The sequence below is a fragment of the Bombina bombina genome, chromosome 1, assembly GCF_027579735.1.
Source record: "Bombina bombina isolate aBomBom1 chromosome 1, aBomBom1.pri, whole genome shotgun sequence".
NCBI lineage: Eukaryota > Metazoa > Chordata > Amphibia > Anura > Bombinatoridae > Bombina > Bombina bombina.
In genome coordinates this window covers 584,231,070-584,254,078 of record NC_069499.1, presented here as the reverse complement: position 1 = coordinate 584,254,078, position 23,009 = coordinate 584,231,070, and the positions used below count along the sequence as shown (strand labels likewise).

The following is a 23,009-nucleotide window of genomic DNA, read 5'->3' as shown; positions in this document are numbered from 1 at the left end:
TATCCATCTTTAGACATGTATATCTATGTTAAAGCCCTTTACCTGTGGGGGGTTTTCCTAACACCTGCGACCTCATATCTTTGAGCCCTTATAACATATTTGTGCATTTAAAAAAATAATTTCTATTACATAGTGTTATTATGAATCGAACTGTACTTTGTAATTAATTTTTGATGTGTTTGTAACACTTTTTTTGTTTCGCAAAACAGTTAACCAGAGCTCTGGGGACACAGTAATCATTCTAGCATTAATGGCAATTGCGCTTAAGCGATCACGTTTACTTTTAACTTGTAATACGAGAGGTAAACTCAATGCATGCAAACACCAGCTATAAACCCCTTTTTGCTTGTGCATAACTGTTAACGCATCACTCGTATGCTGGCCCTTTATTTGTAAAATGAGTCTTGGCGAGTGATGCGAACAGGGGGGTTTCTTGGGTATGTCTCAAGTTCCCTCATTGGTCTCATTGTATTCTCTAAGCATTTTGCACTTGCAGGTCTTGCTGTTTTAACTTGCCAAAGTCTTAAAATATTGAATGCACTTATTGTACTGATAAATAAATCTATGTAAGACTAGAAGCAAATGAATGTCAAGAACACTGAAAACACTGCAATTAGATTTGTATTTCCTTATTGTTTTCTTGCAAAATGAGCACTTAGAAATTCAAAGTGTAGCCACTTCCTATAGGGAGATCAGAAAGCATGGGCAAGAATCTGACTGGAGTTAGTGCAGGTGTCTCATAGCAATCACTAAAAAGGAAAAACTCCTCCTTTGCCTTCTTGTAGAGACCAAAGCCCCTTGTGTAGCTGTGACAGAAAGTAATTGATCTTGGGTAAAATCCTTTTAAAATTATGAATATATATTGCAATTATTTCTATTAGGCATAACCCACTGCTTAGTGCTTTTTATTACAACAATGAAACAGACTGTTTTATATCAAATCCACTCTTCCAATGCAATTCTTAATTCCAGAGAGCTTTATTACTTTCTATGGGAGGCAGTTCGCCATGCGCTGGAGCTTTCAGGTTCAGACCCTTTTTTAGGAATTGAGTAAGGTCTGGATCAGCATAATATTTTATTCCATGCTGGCCTATAATGTGAATTCTTAATTATTTTTCTAATTATTTGTTATTTTGTAGGGCTATAATTATTAGAGTGAAAGCTTTCCCTTCAGTGAGAAAAACCTTTCCTGTTTCTGCTTAGAATAATGCTCAAACTTAAGTGGTATTGTCCACTGAAGAGAAAGCAAGTTAGTAATTATTCCTGTAAAATAGCTAAGCTTGTATATAGTAAATTGGAAATCCTTGAAAAAATCAGTATTCCCGGGTGGGCGTGTCTGAGCAGCGAACCCGAGTGGTCGCATTCTCCAGAGCTCTAGTGGAATCCCTTCAAATCCCCTGATTACAAGAGTCCTTTAGCTGCAATATAGCCATATACATACATCTCAGTGTATTACTGTACAGATGAGCATAATATTATATGATCCACGCCATGTCTATGATACTAGAGCCAGGATTCAGAAAATAAGGGCCTAGAGCGGCGGCTACTACTAGGCAACGCTACCTCCCTTGGCTCCTCCGAGGTATTGTGCTTTAGCCAACCACACCGGCACGCTAGCACGGCCTTTACCAACAAACGCCTTATATCACAGGTGCTCCCAAAGAAGAAAAGAGATCAGCAATCCCAAAAGCACCACTAGCAGTTTGAAAATCAAAATGGCTACAGCTGCAGGAGAGCAAAATACCACCAGAACAAGATTCTGAAGAGCTATGTCAGCACCTTATGGAATCAGTGCTGTTTAACTTCTTTGTAAGGCATTACAGAGACAAGAATGTTGAATCCACAAACTCTGTTGAAATTATCGGGAAAAGCCCTCCCGGTATAAGTCACTTCTACAGGGAGCCTAATAGGAGATTACCTATACCACATGGCACAAAATCACTCAAGGCGAGACATCAGTGGAATCGCAGATCAGCCTACTTACCACGGTACCAGACAGGGATAATTTACAGAGCGACCAAAAACAGGTCTATAGCTCCCCTGCGGAGGGAGAGACGCACACCACAATACATGTCCGGCAGAGAGTTAGTGGGGGACCCCAAGGAAGACGCATCAAGTAAACAGATCCCTCTCCTGTTCACAGACAAAGACTAGCTGGATGCACGGGATCAGAAGGATTTCTGGCCTAAGGTTCCAGAACGATCAGATGGTAATGTAGTGCTCTCACACACTAAAGAAGGGACACTAAGCCCTGAAGAGCCCTAGCAGCCCTTTGCAAAAAGATCCCCACACTGCTAATAAGACTTTCCATATCCCACAAATAAAACCAGGTGGTTGGAGAGGCTTTCTTAATACAACCTTGCTGATGCCTGTATTTTAATAATGCTGGCTAAGTTTGTATGACCAATAGATATTTAATAATAAGTTAATATTCTTATGCATAGTTCAGTCTGTTTAACCTGTTACTCAGTATTTCCATATTTAATTTGCCCTTTTCTTCATGTTACACCTCTCATTTCAGCACTAATGCATAGGCTACTACACCAATTAATTGCCATTTTGCTTGAACAACAGTTTTCCTTGTTGCACTTTCCATAATAGCTTAGGCACTAGGTTATATACCAAGCTTGCTGTCACCAAACTCGCATTAAATGTTTTATATGAGGGTTTGTGGGGGGCCCCAAAAGAGACTTATCCAAAAGGGCAGTGAATAAAATGCAATCAAGGACAGCCCATAAAATATTTTTTCTTGAATTTGTAGCTCTACATATTTTAGATCTCTCCCTTGTGGCCGACGGCCGAGGTCGCAAAAGGAGACAAAACATAATGAGAAGGAAAATGTAGTTTATTATAAGTTTAATTGCACTTATAGAAAACCTTGACTATGGCAAGATAATGCTATTACTGGTTTTATATATATAGTTATAGTTAGTAACGCTGTTTATACTTATTAGATTTCAAATTGTTTTTTCTTTGTTTAAAGGAGCAGTTTCCTCAAACCCTAACTTTATATACATGATCTTTTTTAGATAGCGACCGGTGGTCTTGGCTGTGGCCTCTAGTTAGGATAACTAGAAGTGTTTCTGTGTATTTTGCTTTATTACTCTCATAACTCCCTTATATATATATATATATATATATATATATATATATATATATATATATATATATATATATATATATACATTAAGGATCCAAGAGCGATCCACACATTACATTTAAAAGGGACCATAAATGAGGACTAATATCATCTGCATATATGTCATCTGTAAAATGTATACCTTCATACTGAATCTACATCATTGTATTTGCTTGATTTTTGTAATATGCAGTTTCTCAATAAAAATCTTTAAAATAAAAAATAAATTAAAAAAACAGTATTCCCTTAAAATACATTTCATTATGTTATAAATTAGTCTTACTTCTTACAAGAAACATACGGCTAGATTACGAGTTTTGCGGTATGAGTGAAAAAGCAGCGTTAAGGCTCTTTTTCACTACCGCTGGTATTACGAGTCTTGCAGGTTTAGCTGCACCTCACACTTTTTTGGCGGTAACGCAACGTAATTACCGCAGCTTTCAAAAAGTCCTTTTTCAATGGGACTTTCATAGCGCCGGTATAACGAGTCTGCCTGGGAGGCCAAAAAGTGAGTGGTACAGCCTATATCGTCAAGATCCATACCGTAAACTGAAAGTCAGTAGTTATGAGTTTTACGCTACAAAGCTGTAACATAAAACTCATAACTAAAGTGCTAAAAAGTACACTAACACCCATAAACTACCTATTAACCCCTAAACCGAGGCCCTTCCGCATCGCAAACACTAAAATAAATTTATTAACCCCTAATCTGCCGCTCCGGACATCGTCGCAACTATAATAAACATATTAACCCCTAAACCGCCACACCCCGCATCGTAAACACTAGTTAAATATTATTAACCCCTAATCTTCCACCCCCAACGTTGCCGCCACTATACTAAATTTATTAACCCCTAAACCTAAGTCTAACCCTAACCCTAACACCCCCTAACTTAAATATAATTAAAATAAATCTAAATAAAACCTACTATCATTACCTAAATAATTCCTATTTAAAACTAAATACCTGTAAAATAAACCCTAAGCTAGCTACAGTATAACTAATAGTTACATTGTAGCTATCTTAGGTTTTATTTTTATTTCACAGGCAAGTTTGTATTTATTTTAACTAGGTAGAATAGTTAGTAAATAGTTATTAACTATTTACTAACTACCTAGCTAAAATAAATACAAATTTACCTGTAAATTAAAACCTAACCTGTCTTACACTAACACCTAACCTTTCACTACAATTAAATAAATTACATTTATTAAATACAATTACCTAACTTACAAAAAAAACACTAAATATCACAAAATAAAAAAGAAATTATCAACTATTTAAACTAATTACACCTAATCTAATAGCCCTATCAAAATAAAAAAAGCCCCCCCAAAATAAAAAAAAACCCTAGCCTAAACTAAACTACCAATAGCCCTTAAAAGGGCCTTTTGCGGGGCATTGCCCCAAAGAAATCAGCTCTTTTACCTGTAAAAAAATTACAAACAAACCCCCAACAGTAAAACCCACTACCCACACAACCAACCCCCCAAATAATATCCTATCTAAAAAAAACCTGAGCCCCCCATTGCCCTGAAAAGGGCATTTGGATGGGCATTGCCCTTAAAAAGGGCATTTAGCTCTTTTTCAAGTGCCCAAACCCTAATCTAAAAATAAAACCCACCCAATAAACCCTTAAAAAAACCTAACACTAACCCCCGAAGATCCACTTACAGTTTTGAAGACCGAACATCTATCCTCAACGAAGCCGGAAGAAGTCTTCATCCAAGCGGCAAGAAGTCCTCAACAAAGCCGGGAGAAGTCTTCATCCAAGCTGGAAGAAGTGGTCCTCCAGACAGGCAGAAGTCTTCATCCAGACGGCATCTTCTATCTTCATCCATCCAGCGTGGAGTGGCTCCATCTTCAAGACATCCGGCGCGGAGCATCCTCTTCTTACGACGACTTTTCCAGAATGAAGGTTCCTTTAAGTGACGTCATCCAAGATGGCGTCCCTTGAATTCCAATTGGCTGATAGAATTCTATCAGCCAATCGGAATTAAAGGTGAAAAAATCCTATTGGCTAATACAATCAGCCAATAGGATTGAGCTTCAATCCTATTGGCTGATTGGATCAGCCAATAGGATTGACGCTCAATCCTATTGGCTGATTGCATCAGCCAATAGGATTTTTTCACCTAGAATTCTATCAGCCAATTGGAATTAAATCAGCCAATCGGAATTCAAGGGACCCCATCTTGGATGACGTCACTTAAAGGAACCTTCATTCCAGAAGAGCCGTCGTAAAAAGAGGATGCTCCGCGCCGGATGTCTTGAAGATGGACCCGCTCCGCGCCGGATGGATTAAAATAGAAGATGCCGTCTGGATGAAGACTTCTGCCCGTCTGGGGGACCACTTCTGCCAGCTTGGATGAAGACTTCTCCCGGTTTCGTTGAGGACTTCTTGCCGCTTGGATGAAGACTTCTCCCGGCTTCGTGAGGATGGATGTCCGGTCTTCAAAACTGTAAGTGGATCTTCGGGGGTTAGTGTTAGGTTTTTTTAATGGTTTATTGGGTGGGTTTTATTTTTAGATTGGGGTTTGGGCACTTGAAAAAGAGCTAAATGCTCTTTTAAGGGCAATGCCCATCCAAATGCCCTTTTCAGGTCAATGGGGAGCTTAGGTTTTTTTAGTTAGGATTTTATTTGGGGGGTTGGTTTGTATTTTTACAGGTAAAAGAGCTGATTTCTTTGGGGCAATGCCCCACAAAAGGCCCTTTTAAGGGCTATTGGTAGTTTAGTTTAGGCTAGTTTTTTTTTTTTATTTTGATAGGGCTATTAGATTAGGTGTAATTAGTTTAAATATCTGATTTCTTTTTTTATTTTGTTTAATTTAGTGTTTGTTTGTTTTTGTAATTTAGGTAATTGTATTTAATAAATGTAATTTATTTAATTGTAGTGTAAGGTTAGGTGTTAGTGTAAGACAGGTTAGGTTTTATTTTACAGGTAAATTTGTATTTATTTTAGCTAGGTAGTTAGTAAATAGTTAATAACTATTTACTAACTATTCTACCTAGTTAAAATAAATACAAACTTACCTGTAAAATAAAAATAAACCCTAAGATAGCTACAATGTAACTATTAGTTATATTGTAGCTAGCTTAGGGTTTATTTTATAGGTAAGTATTTAGTTTTAAATAGGAATTATTTAGGTAATGATAGTAATTTTTATTTAGATTTATTTTAATTATATTTAAGTTAGGGGGTGTTAGGGTTAGGTTTAGGGGTTAATAAATTTAGTATAGTGGGGGCTACGTTGGGGGCGGCAGATTAGGGGTTAATAATATTTAACTAGTGTTTGTGATGCGGGAGTGCGGCGGTTTAGGGGTTAATATGTTTATTATAGTGGCGGCGATGTCCAGAGCAGCAGATTAGGGGTTAATACGTATAATGTAGGTGTCGGCAATGTCGGGCGGCAGATTAGGGGTTAATAAGTGTAAGATTAGGGGTGTTTAGACTTGGGGTTCATGTTAGGGTGTTAGGTGTAAACATAAATTTTGTTTCCCCATAGGAATCAATGGGGCTGCGTTACGGAGCTTTACGCTGCTTTTTTGCAGGTGTTAGACTTTTTTTCAGCCGGCTCTCCCAATTGATGTCTATGGGGAAATCGTGCATGAGCACGTAAAACCAGCTCACCGCAGCTTTTAGCAGCACTGGTATTGGAGTGCGGTATGGAGCTCAATTTTGCTTTACCCTCACTTCTTGCCTGTTAACATCGGGTTTTGGGAAACCTGTAATACCAGCGCTGTAGGGAAGTGAGCGGTGACAATAACTTGCAAGTTAGTACCGCACTGCTCATAACGCAAAACTCGTAATCTAGCCAAATCTCTTGTTTCAAATAAATGTACTGGTTTAAGCCCTGTAGGTACTCTACCTTAGTAACTTTGCTTCTGAAATCTTAGAGTGAAATACAATAAACATAGATTTTGACGGCAGATAAGAGCCATAGGCCCAACAAATCTGCCTGACATTTCCTAAAAGTATAAACCTATCTAGTTGGTAGGATAGCCTTATGATTGCATTCTTAAAGTCCCCCACAATCTTTATCATTACCACCTCTTGTGGAAGTTTATTCCATCAATCAATCACCCTTTCTGTAAAAAAGTGGTTGGGTAAATTACTCCTGGATATACTACCCTTCAGCAGTCAATAAAGTGTCATTGAGTCTGTAATCAACGTTTGGATTTTTCTTACCTAAATGCATAATTTTATACTTTGCAGTGTTAAACTTTAGATCCCAATCATTTGTCCAATACTCCAAATGTTGTATACCAATTCTCATTTTGTCTACCCCCCTGGATCATCTAAAGCAACTTTATTACAAATGTTTCTATCATCTGCAAACAGACATACTTTCCCCTGTAGCCCTTTGCTGATATCTCAATAAATATGTTAAATAAAGAATCCAAAGAAGTACAGTCACTCCTCCTCCGTGCAAGCTGTTGTAAGTTAACTGCCAAACCTTATGTAGAATAGATCAAAAACAGAAGTCAGCAGCACAGTCCAGGCTATATATAAAAGACCTTTATTTCATTTAAACAGGGTCAAAGGATACGTTTCGGGTCAACACCCTTATTCATGTATGTACTGGGTACTTGTAAAGCGCAGCAAATCACCTGTAAGGGTCTGAAGACGCTGCTTATTTTATCGACCTCGGAAAGGATAAAAGACTGAGTGGACCTCGCCGGGGATCGAACCTACAACCCTTAGGTTGCTACAGAGCTCAGCCACAGTGCCTTAGCATGCTGAGCTATCTGTCCAGCATTCATGTATCATATACACGATTAAGGGCGTTGACCTGAAATGTTGTATCCATTGACCTAGTTTTGATAGAATGAAGGTATTTTATATATAGCCAGGACAGTGCTGCTGACTTCTGTTTTGCAAATATGTTAAACAAAACAGTCCCCAGAACAGACCTTTGAGGAATACCACTAATAACAGCCACTCCATTTACTAAGATACTCTGTTTCCTATTTACCTAGTTCACAATTTTTTAGTCTAGATCAAGGAGATACAGTTTGTGAATTAGTTAGTTGTGTGGGACGGTGTCAAATGCTTTGCTAAAATCTAGATATGCTACATCAACTGTTCCATTGGTCTAATACTTTTGTTACATAATCAAAGATGTCAACTAGATTAGTCTGACATGATCTCCTTGAAGTATAAAAAACATACTGATTTTGGACCTCTAAATCGTTTGTCTTTATGTAAGTCATAATTCTTTCTTTTAAGAAACTTTCCATTAATTTCCCTACTACTAAAGTTAAACTGTAAAGTTCGTAGTTACCAGATTCTTCCCTACTGCCCTTTTTATGAAGCAGTATTACATTCGCTATTCTCCAATAATCCAATAATTTGTTAATTCATAAGCCACAGAATTACAATTCAAGTTTATATCATGCTTTGTTAAACATTATTTGATGTAACTTAGATGCCATGTGTCACTTTTCAGATAATGTTACTTTTATTCACTTTTCAAGCTATTGTTATCCTAATAATTGCAGCAGTTAAACTCACAGTTTACTGAAATATATACAACAATATAAATTGTACGAATACAAAAAGGTGGAAAACATTTTGGCCCAGATTACAAGTCAAGGGAAATTGATAATACTTGGTGTGTATTAAAAATTGTTGGTTAAAATGTTTAGCCAAACCAATGGCAAATGTTTGAATTTGGAAGTAGTAGTAACATACTGAAAGTGAAGGTAAACTTTGATAATTGAAAGCCCGGTTTTTAAAAATACTATTAAAAACAGGGGCACTTTCATTCATCAACGTTTAGAAAGCAGCCGTTTTGTTTAAAAACGTTCCTTTCTTCTCTTTACAGCTAGAGCAGCTTCCCCCGCCCGGAGATCCTCTCTTCACACGTCAGCAATGACTAATCCGGCTTCCTCCAATCATGGCATGGCCTCAGGGAATGATTCCCCTGGGGGAAAAGCTGTGATTGGAGGAAGCTGGATTAGTCATTGCTGACGTGTGAAGAGAGGAGGGGGGAAGCTGCTCCGGCTGTGAAGAGAAGAATGGTAAGTTTACAAACAAAACGGCTGCTTTGTAAACTTTGATGAATGAAAGTGCCCCTTTATTTTTATAGTATTTTTAATAACCGGGCTTTCATTCATCAAAGTTTACCTTCGCTTGAATGCACTTGTATTACAGGTTGGCAGTTGAAGGGCCATTCTAATAAAAAAAAAATGACATGCTCTAATCCATTAGAGCATGTAACTTTAAGACTATCGACCCTGCATTATTGTGTATTTAACCCCAGCAAAGGAGTTAAACACACACTAGAAGTGCTGCTCAGGCGTTACACTTGCTGCTAATCCAATCAGCAGCCCTAGTTGTATGACTTATATGCAACTAGTGATACTTTTTGGATCAGTGGCGTTTTCCACTCAGGATCAGTAGTTCACCAATAGACCAGAGCGGTATTTCTACTGTGTGTTTAACCACATTGCATGTCATTTTTCAATTAGAATGGCCCTTTAAGTGTTGCATTCACGTAATCCAAAATACTGCATTCTCTTTTAACGCTTTTGAAATCCAGGTATTAACTATTATCACTTGCTGTTGTGCTTTCAAAAACATGGAAAATGTATCGCAAAGAAACAAAAATTCCAGTAGTTTTACAGAAATGTTGTGTATTATTGGATTTGTGTTCGTTATCCAACATGAATTTTAGTGCAGGCATAGAAGTCTGTTATCATTTACGCACCTGCACTAACCCACATGAAAAGTGTAGAGCGCAGTATACCACTGTGATCATGATAAATATTAACCATAGAGTTGTAGTACCAACACAAAAATGTTAGCAGTAGGGATTGCTCCACACCAAATGCATTTTATTTTAGCTTGACTTGTAATTTGGCCTTTTGTTGGGTTTATATGGTTTTCTTTGGTACAAATGTACCACAAATCTACTTACTTGCTTCTATAATCCATTCCTATGGTTGCCCTCCTATACTTCAGAAGCTTTAAATGATAAAGTTCCATTTCATGCAACTGGTGGAATTTACAGTGGTACTGCTGAGGATAGGTATTTATTGATTAGAGAATTAATGTAGCCGGTGGTGAAATTTTGGCTGTTTGGGATGGGAATTTCCATATTACTTCTTGCTACCTTTAATTTTTCTTTCTGGTGATGGGGCCTTTCTTATCTGCTCCTTTGTACCTTTCTCAGATCTCTGAACTCAACAAGCGTATGGTCGCTATTGAACGTATGTTAAATCGCCTAGAGGAGAGAATAACATTGCACTCAGATGAGGTAATCTGCCACATCTTGCTAATTTCAATATCTTTAGCACATGTTAAATGCATTTAAGTCCTGGTCAGCTTGCTCAAATGTTCTGCCTAATCTTTCAATCAGACACTGTAGCTAACTCTCCCCTGGGCTTTTATTAAAGTAAAATTTACTAACACCTTTCTTGTAAGTTACAGTTTTGGTATTCATGTTTGCTATAAATTGGATTATTGCTCACAGCCAAAACTGTATTATTTGGTTTTCTTTTAACCCCTTCACGCTGTTAGTACATTCCATGCCCTCCTAACACAACTGGGCTTTAACACCGTTAGGACAGCATGGATTGTCCTATCATATACAGCGTCCTGCAGCTTCCCCCTTTGGTGTAGGCAAGGATCGGTCCTAGGGAGCCTGCCTGTCAGTGTAGGCATTCCCCCATGATTTGATCCTGGCTTTGAAATCTTGTGATCGCATCAATGATCACGTGATTTCATTTTTGAACACTAATGTACCTGCACAAAGAGGTTAATAATGAAAAGTGTTTTGAATTTCATTGATAAAATCTGTTAATTTTTTAGATAGAGTACAATTAAAGGGACAGTAAACATCTTGAGATTTTAATATACAATGTATAATTATGTGTAATAAAACAACTTTGCAATATACTTTCATTATTTATTTTGCTCACTTTTCATGTAATTTAGCTCTGAAATTTGTAAGTGTTCTCATCCTCTTTTTAAGGCTAACCTTCTACATATATTTCCATAATTGTGCTTTATTCTAACAAAATGACAGTGGCTAGCCTTGTTATGCAGACTGAAGCTGGATTGGCTCCTCTAAATACGTGGTGGAGGTGGAGATTGGCTGTTAAAAAAACTATTGAAGCAAATAAGATAACAGAAGTGTCCTGTAGTTACAAGGTGTTTACTGTCTCTTTAATAGCATTTATTAGTTGCATCCGTAGTTTCTAGAATTTGATGTTTTATGAAGTTTAGGAGATTTGTGGATTGCAGCCTCCAATTTTACCCTTTCTAACTGGCCAGTCAACAGGTGCTGCAGTGCACACAGATGCTGATCTGGAGGAAGAGACCCTGAAGAGAAAAATTGGAGAGCTTGCAAGCAATCTCAGTGACAAAGGGGGTTCGTCAGATGAAGAGAAGAGTCCAAAAATCAAAGTTATGACAATGACATCCAGTGAGGGGCATCAAGGTCAGGAACAGGTAAACAGAAAGGGAGGCCAAAAGTGCATTAAAGGGATATTAAACAATGCTCCTCCTGTAAAAACAAATATGTTAAATCAGAGTAAATCTAAAAAGGAACAGATTGTGTAAAAAAAAAAACAGCAAACAACTTACTTGTTTCCTTGCATAATGATCACTTAGAAATTCTCAGTATAGCCCCCAGTGTGACATCTTTGAAACTTAGGTTACATTATGACTGATCTAGGCATGAGCAAGTCTGACTCCCTGTTATCACGTCTATTAACTTAATAGTAACAGTTAGAAGTTTTAAGACATCAGGCTAAGATAAACCTCCTCCTTGTAAGGCTATGACAGGAAGTAATGGACACTGCACATATTTAGGGAAAAAATAAATAAAAGGTCAAATCTATTTAAAAAGATGAATAATACATATTGCAATACAACTTAGTGCTTTTTTATTACAGCAATAAAACAGATTGTTTAACATCCCTTTAAAAAACATATTTTTCAGTAACAATTGTGCTTGTCTCACACTTAAAGGGATAGGAAAGTCAAAATGAAACATGCATGATTCTGATAGAGCATGTCATTTTAACACACTTTTAAATTCACTTCTTAATCAGACTATCACATCACACTAAAGAGATTTTAAAAGCTTGTGGGGTGATGACAAAGAGGGGTCTCCTCACAGGTAACAATGCTTCAGGAGAGGTCTTTGGAAACAGCAAGTAGCCATGACAGACACCATACCATTGGCAAGGGGTTAATGCAGTCATTCTTTAGGCAGAATCCCTCTGCACTGGGCATTTCTATATTGGGGAGCAGATAATCACAGCATACACCTGCTAATGGGTGCTCTTTGCCCTCTCACTAGCACACCCTTTGTTCTAGGCGTAGAGCTGAAGATGCTTCAGAAAGATCAAAGAGACACTTGAGGATGAATCTCCAGGTAGATGAGAGCTCTCCAGGAGCTGAGCCAACACTGAAAATTAGAGCCCCTCCACACTCTGGCCTATGCTACCCCTCCCCCTGTGCTACCCCTCTGTGTGCAGCCCAGTTTTATCCTCTTAGAAGTGACGCCTTATTATGGCTGAGGATGGAAGCCACTTTTCTCACTTCCTAATGGATCTTTTTAGCCGTTACTACAAAGAAAGTGGAAATGTGGTTCATGTGATTAGCTTGTTGGTGTGTTATTGTATCAAGGGTCACAATTACTCAGAGCACTCACAACAAGAAGCTGATTTTGCAACAAGCCAGCTACCTCCTCCTCCTCTTTCCTGCTCATATCTTCACTTTGATGACCTTGATACAGCTGGAATATCCCTCTATCCACTAAAGACTTCTGGGGGATATTGCAATACCAAGTGCAAAATACATCATTGTGTTTCACATTCAACCTTATTAACATGCACATATGATTTGAATGGGAAAGTGTTAAAAGATTTTATTAAGTAGATTTGTAGATTACTTCAGGGGAGTATATCAGTGGTAGATTATCCAGGTTCGTTTTTCCTTTCCTGAGCTTTAAGAAATGTTCTGTAATTAGTGGTGAGTCAGGTAAATAAAATTGTTTGAAAAAAACAACAACTATATATTGTCTTAAATTAATAAAATACAAGTGTGTATATATATATATGCACACACAAACACACATATACACACACATATATATATATATATATATATATATATATATATATATATATATATATATATATAAAGATGTATTGTAGTATATGCACTCTCACCAACACACTACAACTTGCCAGGGTGCTGTAGCCAGGTATGTAGAAAACGAAAAATAGAAAGCACTCACTGGACTGTAGACAGAAATGTGAATCAAATAGAATTTATTGTGACGTTTCGGGACCAACAACGTCACAATAAATTCTATTTGATTTACATTGCTGTCTACAGTCCAGTGAGTGCTTTCTATTTTTCGTTTTATATATATATATTATATGTGTGTGTGTGTGTATATATAATTTATATTATATGCTTATTTATTGAGTTAAAGAGAACTTCAATATATATTTTTATTCTCATTAGATATAATGTGATGTAATCGGTGCATACCCATATCCAATTTAATTCAATAAATACTAAGAAGGGAGAGATATCGTCCTTATTTTAAAGGATCCTATATAAAGACAGGGAATACAGAACTCTTTTACTTGGTCATGATTGCAAGTGCAACAAAAACTTACACCCATTCATACATAATGGAATGCTCACGTTTCTGTAAAGTATCACGTTGTTTGTATGTCTGTTACGTAGCTATGCCCAACTATAAATTGTACTTTCTTAAAGGGACATGAAACCCTAAATTTTTCTTTCATAATTTAGATAAAGAATACAATTTTAAACAACTTTCCAATTTGCTAGTATTATCTAATTTGCTTCATTATTGTCAAGTCAAAATTTAAACTTTCATGATTCAGATAGGGCATGCAATTTTAAACAACTTTCCAATTTACCTTTATCATCAAAAGTTGCTTTGTTCTTTTGGAATTCTTTGTTGAAAGCTAAACCTAGGTAGGCTCATATGCTAATTTCTATGTCCTTGAAGGCCGCTTCTTATCTCAGTGGATTTTGACGGTTTTTAACAATTAGACATTTCTAGTTCATATGTGATATATATATATATATATATATATATATATATATATATATATATATATATATATATATATATATATATATATATATATATATATATAATATATTGTGCTCATTCTCTTGGAGTTATTTATGAGTCAGCACTGATTGGCTAAAATGCTAGTTGAACGCAATGGGTGAGCCAATAACACGAGGCATGTATGTGCAGCCACCAATCAGCAGCTCCTGAGCCTTCCTAGATCTCGCTTTTAACAAAGGATACCAGGCGAACAAAACAAATTAGATAATAGAAGTAAATTGACGTTGTTTAAAATCACATGTCCTATGAATCATGAAAGAATAAAATTGGGTTGCATGTCCCTTTAATTGTTCACTGAGATTACTGAGTGAATATCATTACTGAATGTTTTCCCGCTGCCAGTAATTATATTATTGTGTATTATTAAATGATATATATACATTTGCACTATTACTTTGTACTTTTTGCTACAATTAGGGTCTCACATATAAAAATCAGGTGCTTTGAGGGGGGCGGAGTTAGCCACTGAACTGTTCAGACGTGCGTGTGCTGAGCTCCTGAGCCCTAAAACCATAAAAAGCTATATAAAGGTTTATTTTTGGGTTCCTTTGCCCAACTTACTATTAGAAACATCGTGGACACTAAATAGGGGCAAAATATTATACCCAACTTGATCTTTTGGGCTCCCCTACGCAGAAACACCGCTGCTGTATACAGACCAGGCCTTCACCGCTCATTGCCGAACTTGCCAGAGAGGTACCCCGAGTGAGACTGCCGACTCCTTTACTACCCAGACCAACTGGCCTGCCTCTCGTGCCACTAACGCCACTTACCATCTGCAACGGACAGACTCCTAACTGGTCCCACAGCTGGTGCGGTAGCTCTCCACCTACTCCGGAGGGTCGGGGCTCCGCTCCGGAGTAACCGCTTAACCCGCCTTAGCCTGCCCAGCCTCTGATTGAGCCTCATCCTACCGCATCACTCCGGAGGGTCGGGGATCCGCTCCGGAGTGCTTCGCTGCTGTTCTTTCCCACGCGAGTGGGGCTGCCTGGCGTTTAGGAGCTCTCCTGAACTACCTCTGAAACACCTGAAGTTACCGGACCTGAGGTTGACCGCTATACTGACCATCCTTACCTCCCGGTGGGTCCGGTGACCCTGAAGATCTGCCAGATTTCTGTGGTCCCTGGGGACCAACTACGATCCTTCTCCAGCAGGCCTTAAGAAAAGGCGCGAAGACCCGCCATCTTGGGGCCCTCTCACCTTTACAGCTCCTCCGCAGAGAGCCCAGTTGTTTACACGGCTCACGGCCCCTGAGACATATCACGAATCCATCAGCTTTTCGCTTCATAAGTGCCCTACTGCAAGACCGGGTAAGAGCCAGTTTGTTCAGCTGACATCCTTCTCTATCTCCTCTGACCCCGGTGAGTAGCCTGCATACATGTAACTTTGTCACACGGCAGCAGGTACAATAAGAAGCTCCCCTGCTATAGAGACTTTTACTCTCAACCATACCTTCCTAAAGAAAGTAACTTTGTTGGGACTTACTCACTACCCACGCTAAATGGGCCTTACATCTGCCACACATTTAATACTGATTGCTTGACTGGGAAAAATTGTACTCTCACATATACTTAAGGCCACACTTTATACAGAAGAACTTCCAACTATAAGTGTACTGTTGTTGTCCATTTATTGCTGCTGCGTCAGCACAGGTGTCCTTGAGCATCTGCTTAAGGTGGAGTGTTATTTTATTCTGCCTAACAACCTTAATCCTTTTCAGGCCCTCAGATATCGTAGATATACTGGACACACAAAATTGCAATTAATCACTGCTCTGTTTTACTGCTTGCCTAACTGCTACTTTTCTCTACAGGTTGCTCCCTTCATAATTAATGTGTATTGTGTTTAGATATATACGTGTAGCTGAGCTAGAGTAATCCCTCAAGACTCACCCTTTCCGGCCTGGCTTGTCCAGGCTGGTCACTTCCACTTCCCTTTTCCCCTTCCCTTGGGTCGTATCCCTCTACCCCGAGTCGAGAGGGAATATTGGTTTCTGGTGCAGTTAGCCCCACAATATTGCTGATGGAGTAGTGTGTGCTAACTACCCCTTATAGGGGCACAGGCCAAAACAATTCTGTTTTGATGTAATATATCCTTTAACTATGTAGGTAGCTCCTTGATGCCGTGACCCCAGTCAGCCTGATTTAAGCAGACCACTATAGTGCTATCATTATCCTCAATTTTGCTGAATGTCCATGCAGAGCCGAAAAATGCCCCAAACATTCAAAAGAAAACAAAAGCCCTCTAATACACCCAAACGTACAGTGGTGGACCATTTCAGTAAACCCCTCTCTAGATCCCTAGCTGGCACAGATGAAGAGCTCACAGATGTCAGTGATTCTGCTGAAACCCCCAATGAGACTGCCCTGCTCCAATCAGTGGGGCGATCCCTACGCGCCGGCCAGGAGGTTAACAACAACCTTATGGATTCTATTACAACACTCTTGGCCTCTCACCATGACTCCCTCTCAAAGAAATTCGAGAAGAGCCATGCAGATCTGAAACGTGATATAGCTTCTATTGGAGAACGCACTGACACCATTGAACGTAAGCAAGAGGATTTAATGATCGACCACACCAACCTGCTTGGCTACTCTCAGTGCCTAGCTGAACAAATCTCTGATCTAGAGGTCAAGCTAGCCGACCTCGAGGACCGCACCCGACGCAACAACATCCGAGTGAAGGGTATTCCGGAGTCTGTCCTCCCTCAGGACCTAGACAAGTACCTACGAGAGTTTTTCACCACTATTGTTGGCCCAGAGGAAGGTCAGGAAATGCTGATTGATAGGGCACACAGGGCACTGAGACCCAGGTCAGCAGAGGGAGATAAGCCGAGAGACGTTGTAGCACGGCTACACTATTACACCTTTAGAGATAAGCTACTCCGAGCATTAGTAGGTGGCAGAAACCTCCCAGAACAATACTCTGACCTACAAGTCTATCAAGACCTCTCCCCACACACTCTCCAACTAAGGCGCCACTATCAGCCCTACACTAGATTGTTGAGAGACAAAGCCATAAAATATAGATGGGGATTTCCTGTGAAGCTTCACGTCACTAAGGATGGCCACCAATATACAGTATCCACCCCACAACAAGCTAGAGAACTTATGCAGAGGTGGGATTTGTTACCACCAGACCCGCCTGGAGATCATCACGACAAAGATCCCACCAGAGGACTGAGAGCCTCGGCCCCTGAGTGGCGGCCCCTTCCCCAGAGACTAAGCAACACCCAGAAGAAACATCAACAGCGATCGGGCCAGACCCCGTCTACCAGTAGTGCCACTGATGAGCCTCACACAACTTAAGATCCCCTTTGCTAAGCTCTTCCTCCCGCACCCTGTGTAGGGAGTTACTGCACTTTCCTTTGAGAGTTTAGATATCCCCTCTAGGGGCTATCTTCCCCCTCTAAAGCCACCTTCACGTCTGCTCTTGGATAATTTCAGCAAAATTTTGTCTATCAGGTTTCTCTACCTTCATATTTCAATTACTGCCTTAGAGTGTCAAAATGATATCATTATTATTGATTGTGGTTTGTTCCCTATTTTGATAACATATTCAAACATACTGACATTCTAGAGAGTTTGCTTTCCCTAAGCTTTGCTCTATCCACAAGTTGACTGCCACGCATCGTAGGCGATGAGGAGTCTGGGACACAATTAGACGAAGCTTGACTATAATTTAGTCGTATCACTACCTAACTTTGTCCTCCCCATGCTCCCCTCGCCACGCTGAAGTGTCACTCAAGTGTTGAACTGTTGGGATACTACCCCTTCTTTGATTGTTATGTATTTACAGTTTTACCAACCGGTTCAGAAGTAGCGTAATTTGCTATTATTCAGGATGTCCCTACCGCCACTGTTTATGGCTTCTTCGCCATTCCCAAATGCATATTCAGATGTCCTGAGAACTTTGTAATGTTAGTATTGTTTGTTTTCCTTTTTTTTTATTTTATGTTTCTTTTCTCTAGGAACTTTGCTCTTGTCATATGAGGGCTGCCACACACTATGGGTGGTGGGGAATGCGGGGTGTAACCAGACGAAATTGGACTCTGATCCACCGTTTGTTACTATCTGACTTCGTCCTCCCCGCCCTCCCTTCACCACGTTATAGGGTCTTGCATGAGCTCCATTCTTACCATATTACCTTTACCAATGATTGTTATTTGTTTATAGTTGGACTGCCATGTTTAGGTATATTGAATTTTATCAATGCTCGACCTATCTTGAGTTATGTATTTACTATGCTTGAGCCATTACACACTCCGAGTAATAAGATATATTAGACGCCTGTAGAAGAACCCCAATACTAGTTTAGATCAGAAGCACGAGCCAAAAATGGCTGACTGGGGTTAGGCCTCACACTTGGCCTCCCCCCCCCACCTTGATAGTTGTGTTCTCTTGCTATCACTAGCAAGAACACTCATTGAGATAGTGTAATATACACATCACACTAAGTCTTGACAGTCCTTGTGACACTATACATTACCCTTAAGTGGAAGAGCGAAGCTTATCTTCATTTCAACACCTTATCTACCTCCTTCCCCACAACTACTCCCCCCCCTGCAACCTGCTTTTCCCTCCTTGCCCCCTCTCCCCTCTCCTCTACCCAAAAGAGACCTCTACTCTGCGAACCCTATGGCTCCTATTACTGTAGCCACCCTGAATGTCCAGGGTTTAAATTCCCCTACTAAGCGAAGTCTCCTGTCCAATTTTTTGAATGCCCATAGATTACACATTGTTTTTCTTCAAGAGACACACTGGAATAAAGAACTTAGACCTTTTCGTAATCCAGCTCACTATCCCATATGTGAAACTGCATCTTTCACTGAAAAAAAGAGAGGAGTAGCGATCCTACTTCACAGAGATGTCTGCTGTACTACAGAGTACATAGAACGTGACCCCGAAGGTAGATATCTGATTTTGATCTGTACCCTCAACGGTATCTTATATACCCTGGCTTCAATCTATACCCCAAACGTTAAGCAGATATCCTTTTTGAGAAAGTTTCTAAGGAGACTGAGTGAAGTTAGGAGAGGCCACCTGTTGATAGGAGGAGACCTGAATTTGGTTTGGGACCCCGTCTTAGACAAAAAGACTCCTAAAGCTTATCCCACTGACCGCAACCTTAATACTCAATCCAATGCACTGCGCAAGCTCATGTACCAACATGGTCTCTACGACATCTGGCGCTGCCTCGCCCCAACTGACAGGGACTACACCCATCACTCTAAACAACATAACTCCTATTCCAGGATTGATTACTTGCTTTGTGACTCCTGGACGTTAGACCAATTCTGCACCCCACGTATACGACCGTGCCCATGGTCTGACCATGATTTGGTAAGTGTTAGATGCTTGGAGTTGCGTCCCCCCGACAGTAGGCCCTCCTGGAAACTCCCAGACCACTTTCTCTCTGAAACAGAAATTCCCCAAATTATCGAGACCGTCTCAGACTTTCTAAGACTCAACGACACGGGCGACACAAGCCAGGAAATATTGTGGGCCTCATTTAAAGCCTATCTTAGGGGTCACTTTATTAAAATGAGCTCAATCCAGAAGGCTAAAAACAAACTCCCCCTTGCAAAATTATATGCTGAATTGAGGCAAACCGAATTGAGTAACAAAAATGCTCCTTTGCCTACCCTAGCTGAACAGATAGGTTCCATTAGAGAGCAAATCAACAAGAGAGAGCAGCTTTGGGTCCAAGCCAATCTAGTGAGACTTAAACAGTTATATTTCTACAAAGGGAATAGAGCTGACAGGTTACATGCCCGTAAACTTAGAGACCGCGCGGTTCAAGCTAGAATCACCCGGATAACCACACCTGCGGGCGTAGTTCGTTCTCCAAAAGCCATAGGGAAGGCATTTGCTGCCTATTACACCTCCCTATACAACTTAAAAAATGAATCCTCAGAGACCGAGGTAGACAGACTGGCTATCCAACAGTTCCTGGCAAAATTAAACCTCCCTTCTTTGAATGTAGAATCAGTTGATGATCTACTTGCCCCGTTTGACATAGAGGAAGTAAAGGCGGCTATCCTCGCTTTGAAGCCTCATAAAGCACCTGGCCCCGATGGGTTTACGGGTCTATTCTACCGGAATCTTGTCCACCTCTTATCCCCTGTTCTACTACGCCTCTACCAGGAAGTTGCAGAAACTGGAACTTTCCTTCCCGAATACCTGGAGGCTAGCATTCTGACCATTCCCAAAGAAGGGAAAGATCCCTCGCTTTGCGAGAGCTACAGGCCAATTTCGCTAATTAACGTGGACGTCAAGGTCTATGCCAAAGTCTTGGCAACTAGACTTGGAAAACATCTACCCTCACTTATCCATTTGGACCAAGTGGGATTTATCCAGGGCAGGCAAGGTACTGATAACACCCGTAGACTCCTAAATATATTTATGGAAGCGGCTGATATGGAATTGCCCCTCCTCACCCTGTCCCTGGACGCAGAAAAAGCGTTTGACAGGGTGAGGTGGGAATACATGTTCTGCACTATGGAGCGTTTTGGGCTCCCCAGAGTGTTCCAGACTGCTGTCGCAGCCCTCTACGCCTGCCCGACGGCGGTGGTTAAGGGATTGGGTTTTTGTTCGCCTAAATTTCCCATCAGCAACGGGACCAGGCAGGGGTGCCCCCTGTCCCCGCTTCTTTTCGCCCTAGTTATGGAGCCGCTAGCAGAGGCAATTAGGGAAAATATAGGAGTCCAAGGCCTTCAGATACATGATACCCTACAGAAGGTAGCGCTTTTCGCCGATGATCTCACCCTCTTCTTAACAAACCCGCTAGATTCTTTGCCCCCTCTCCTTGAAATTATTGATGCCTTTGGCAAAATATCAAACTACAAAATTAATGTCGCTAAAACAGAGGCCTACACGACATCTCAGGAGGTCTTATTCATTTAAGTGGTCTACGATCGGTATCAGACACCTAGGGATATTTCTGTCCCATGTAAAGGACACAGTGATATAGGAGAATTATGCGACTCTACTAAAGAGGTTAGACCCTAAGCTGAAGTCTAAGAAATACGAGGAAATCTCATGGATGGGCAGAATAGCTGCCCTTAAAATGATGATCCTCCCCAAATTAACCTACATTATGAGGTGCATCCCCATCCCAGTCCCAGAACGGATCTTACGCGGTTTCCAAACCTTATTCAACTCATATGTTTGGGAAGGCAAGAGACCGAGAGTAGCGGCAGCCACGTTGCAGGCCCCAGTAACCAGAGGTGGACTGGGCCTACCTAACGTTCAGCTATATCACCAGGCGGCCATGCTTACGCATGTCTCAGCGTGGGGGCCTACCTTACCTCCTACTAGGTGGAGGGAACTAGAACAAGCTTCCCTCCCGGCATACATAGATCTTTCAGACCTACTATGGGTCCCCCAACATTTAGCTGCTCGAATACCAGTCTCAAACCAGCTTATCAAAGGTTGCCAAACAACTTGGTTCCAATTGAGACACAACCAGTTGATAGCCCCGCATCCGTCCCCCATTCATCCTGTCTTGTCACTCCTACGGGAACTACCTAATGTCAAGCTAGCTCTCTGGAGGACCCATGAGATTGCCTCCCTGGGTGACTTTTACCAGAATGAAAACCTCCTCACAAACCAAGATATGATAGCCAGATTTGGCATCCCTCGTCAGCTAGACTTTGACCTCACGAGACTCAGATCCCTTATGAAGGCTTGGGGATTCCTGACTGACAAGATCAGGGCCCCCACCATCTGGGAGATAAGATGGAAAACTAACCAACAACTGTACAAACCCCTGACTGCTCACTACCAATCTCTTCTAGGGCTCCCTACCCTTGTAAAGACAAGGCATATGATCTCCTGGGAAACTGAATTGGGTTTGACCTTCACTCCGTTGGACTGGTCTAGGGCTATACAACTAACCAAAGCTGCTCTCCATTGTGTCACTCTATACGAACTTTACTTCAAGATCATTACAAGATGGCACCTGGTGCCGACCAAGCTTCGCACTATATACCCTAGCCACTCTCCCCTGTGTTGGAGAGAATGTGGCGAGATCGGCACACCACTACATGTGTGGTGGTCGTGCGATCGACTGAGACCGCTCTGGTCTAAGACCTCTGCGATTTGCGCAGCGCTGGAGCTCCCGACACCTGATGCCCCGAGCCTAGCCCTTCTGCATATAGGGATAAAAAAGATTCCGAAGTATAAGAGATATCTGTTGGTCTACCTGCTGACATCTGTAAAGATGCTGATAGCCAGAAACTGGAAGAAACAACAGCCCCCACGATGGCAAGCAGTGGTTGATCATTTGCACTACATCAAATCAATGGAAGACTATGTCTTCCGCATACACAACCAATCTGCTATCTTTAGTCAGATATGGGAACCTTGGGAAACACTCCTTAAATTGGCTACGTAACTCCCCCTTCCCTTGGCCATTGTTGGCCTGCTCTGGCTGGGTCCCTGGTCGCCCTAGGAGATGTGCCCCGCTGTTACTGAGCTGAGATACCGAGACATAAATTCTCCCCCCCCCTCCCACCTCTGATTCCTTCCCTTTCCTCTCCCCCCCACCCCCCTTTCATGTGAGGATATACAGAGTAGAACCTCGCACTCCACCTATCATACATGTTTATTATGAACACCTATTAGTTTCCGCACATGACTGTCAGACATCTTAAGTATGGCATACACTGCGATACTTTAATTAAAATATAAAACTTTAATGGTTCCTTAGAATGACCAAAACATCACAA

At 40.6% G+C, this 23,009-nt stretch overlaps 1 protein-coding gene across 5 annotated transcripts in view; it reads left to right on the top strand.

Moving 5' to 3' along the window:
• MLPH (melanophilin) overlaps positions 1-23,009 on the top strand; it is a 196,267-nt gene that overhangs the window by 144,250 nt on the left and 29,008 nt on the right. For 3 of the 5 annotated variants that reach the window (XM_053698853.1, XM_053698854.1, XM_053698852.1), the window contains 2 exons: positions 10,319-10,402; positions 11,422-11,598. In XM_053698853.1, the coding sequence (XP_053554828.1) occupies positions 10,319-10,402; positions 11,422-11,598 (261 nt within the window). The remainder of the gene's footprint in view (positions 1-10,318; positions 10,403-11,421; positions 11,599-23,009) is intronic. The other 2 variants (XM_053698856.1, XM_053698855.1) reach the window with 1 other exon arrangement.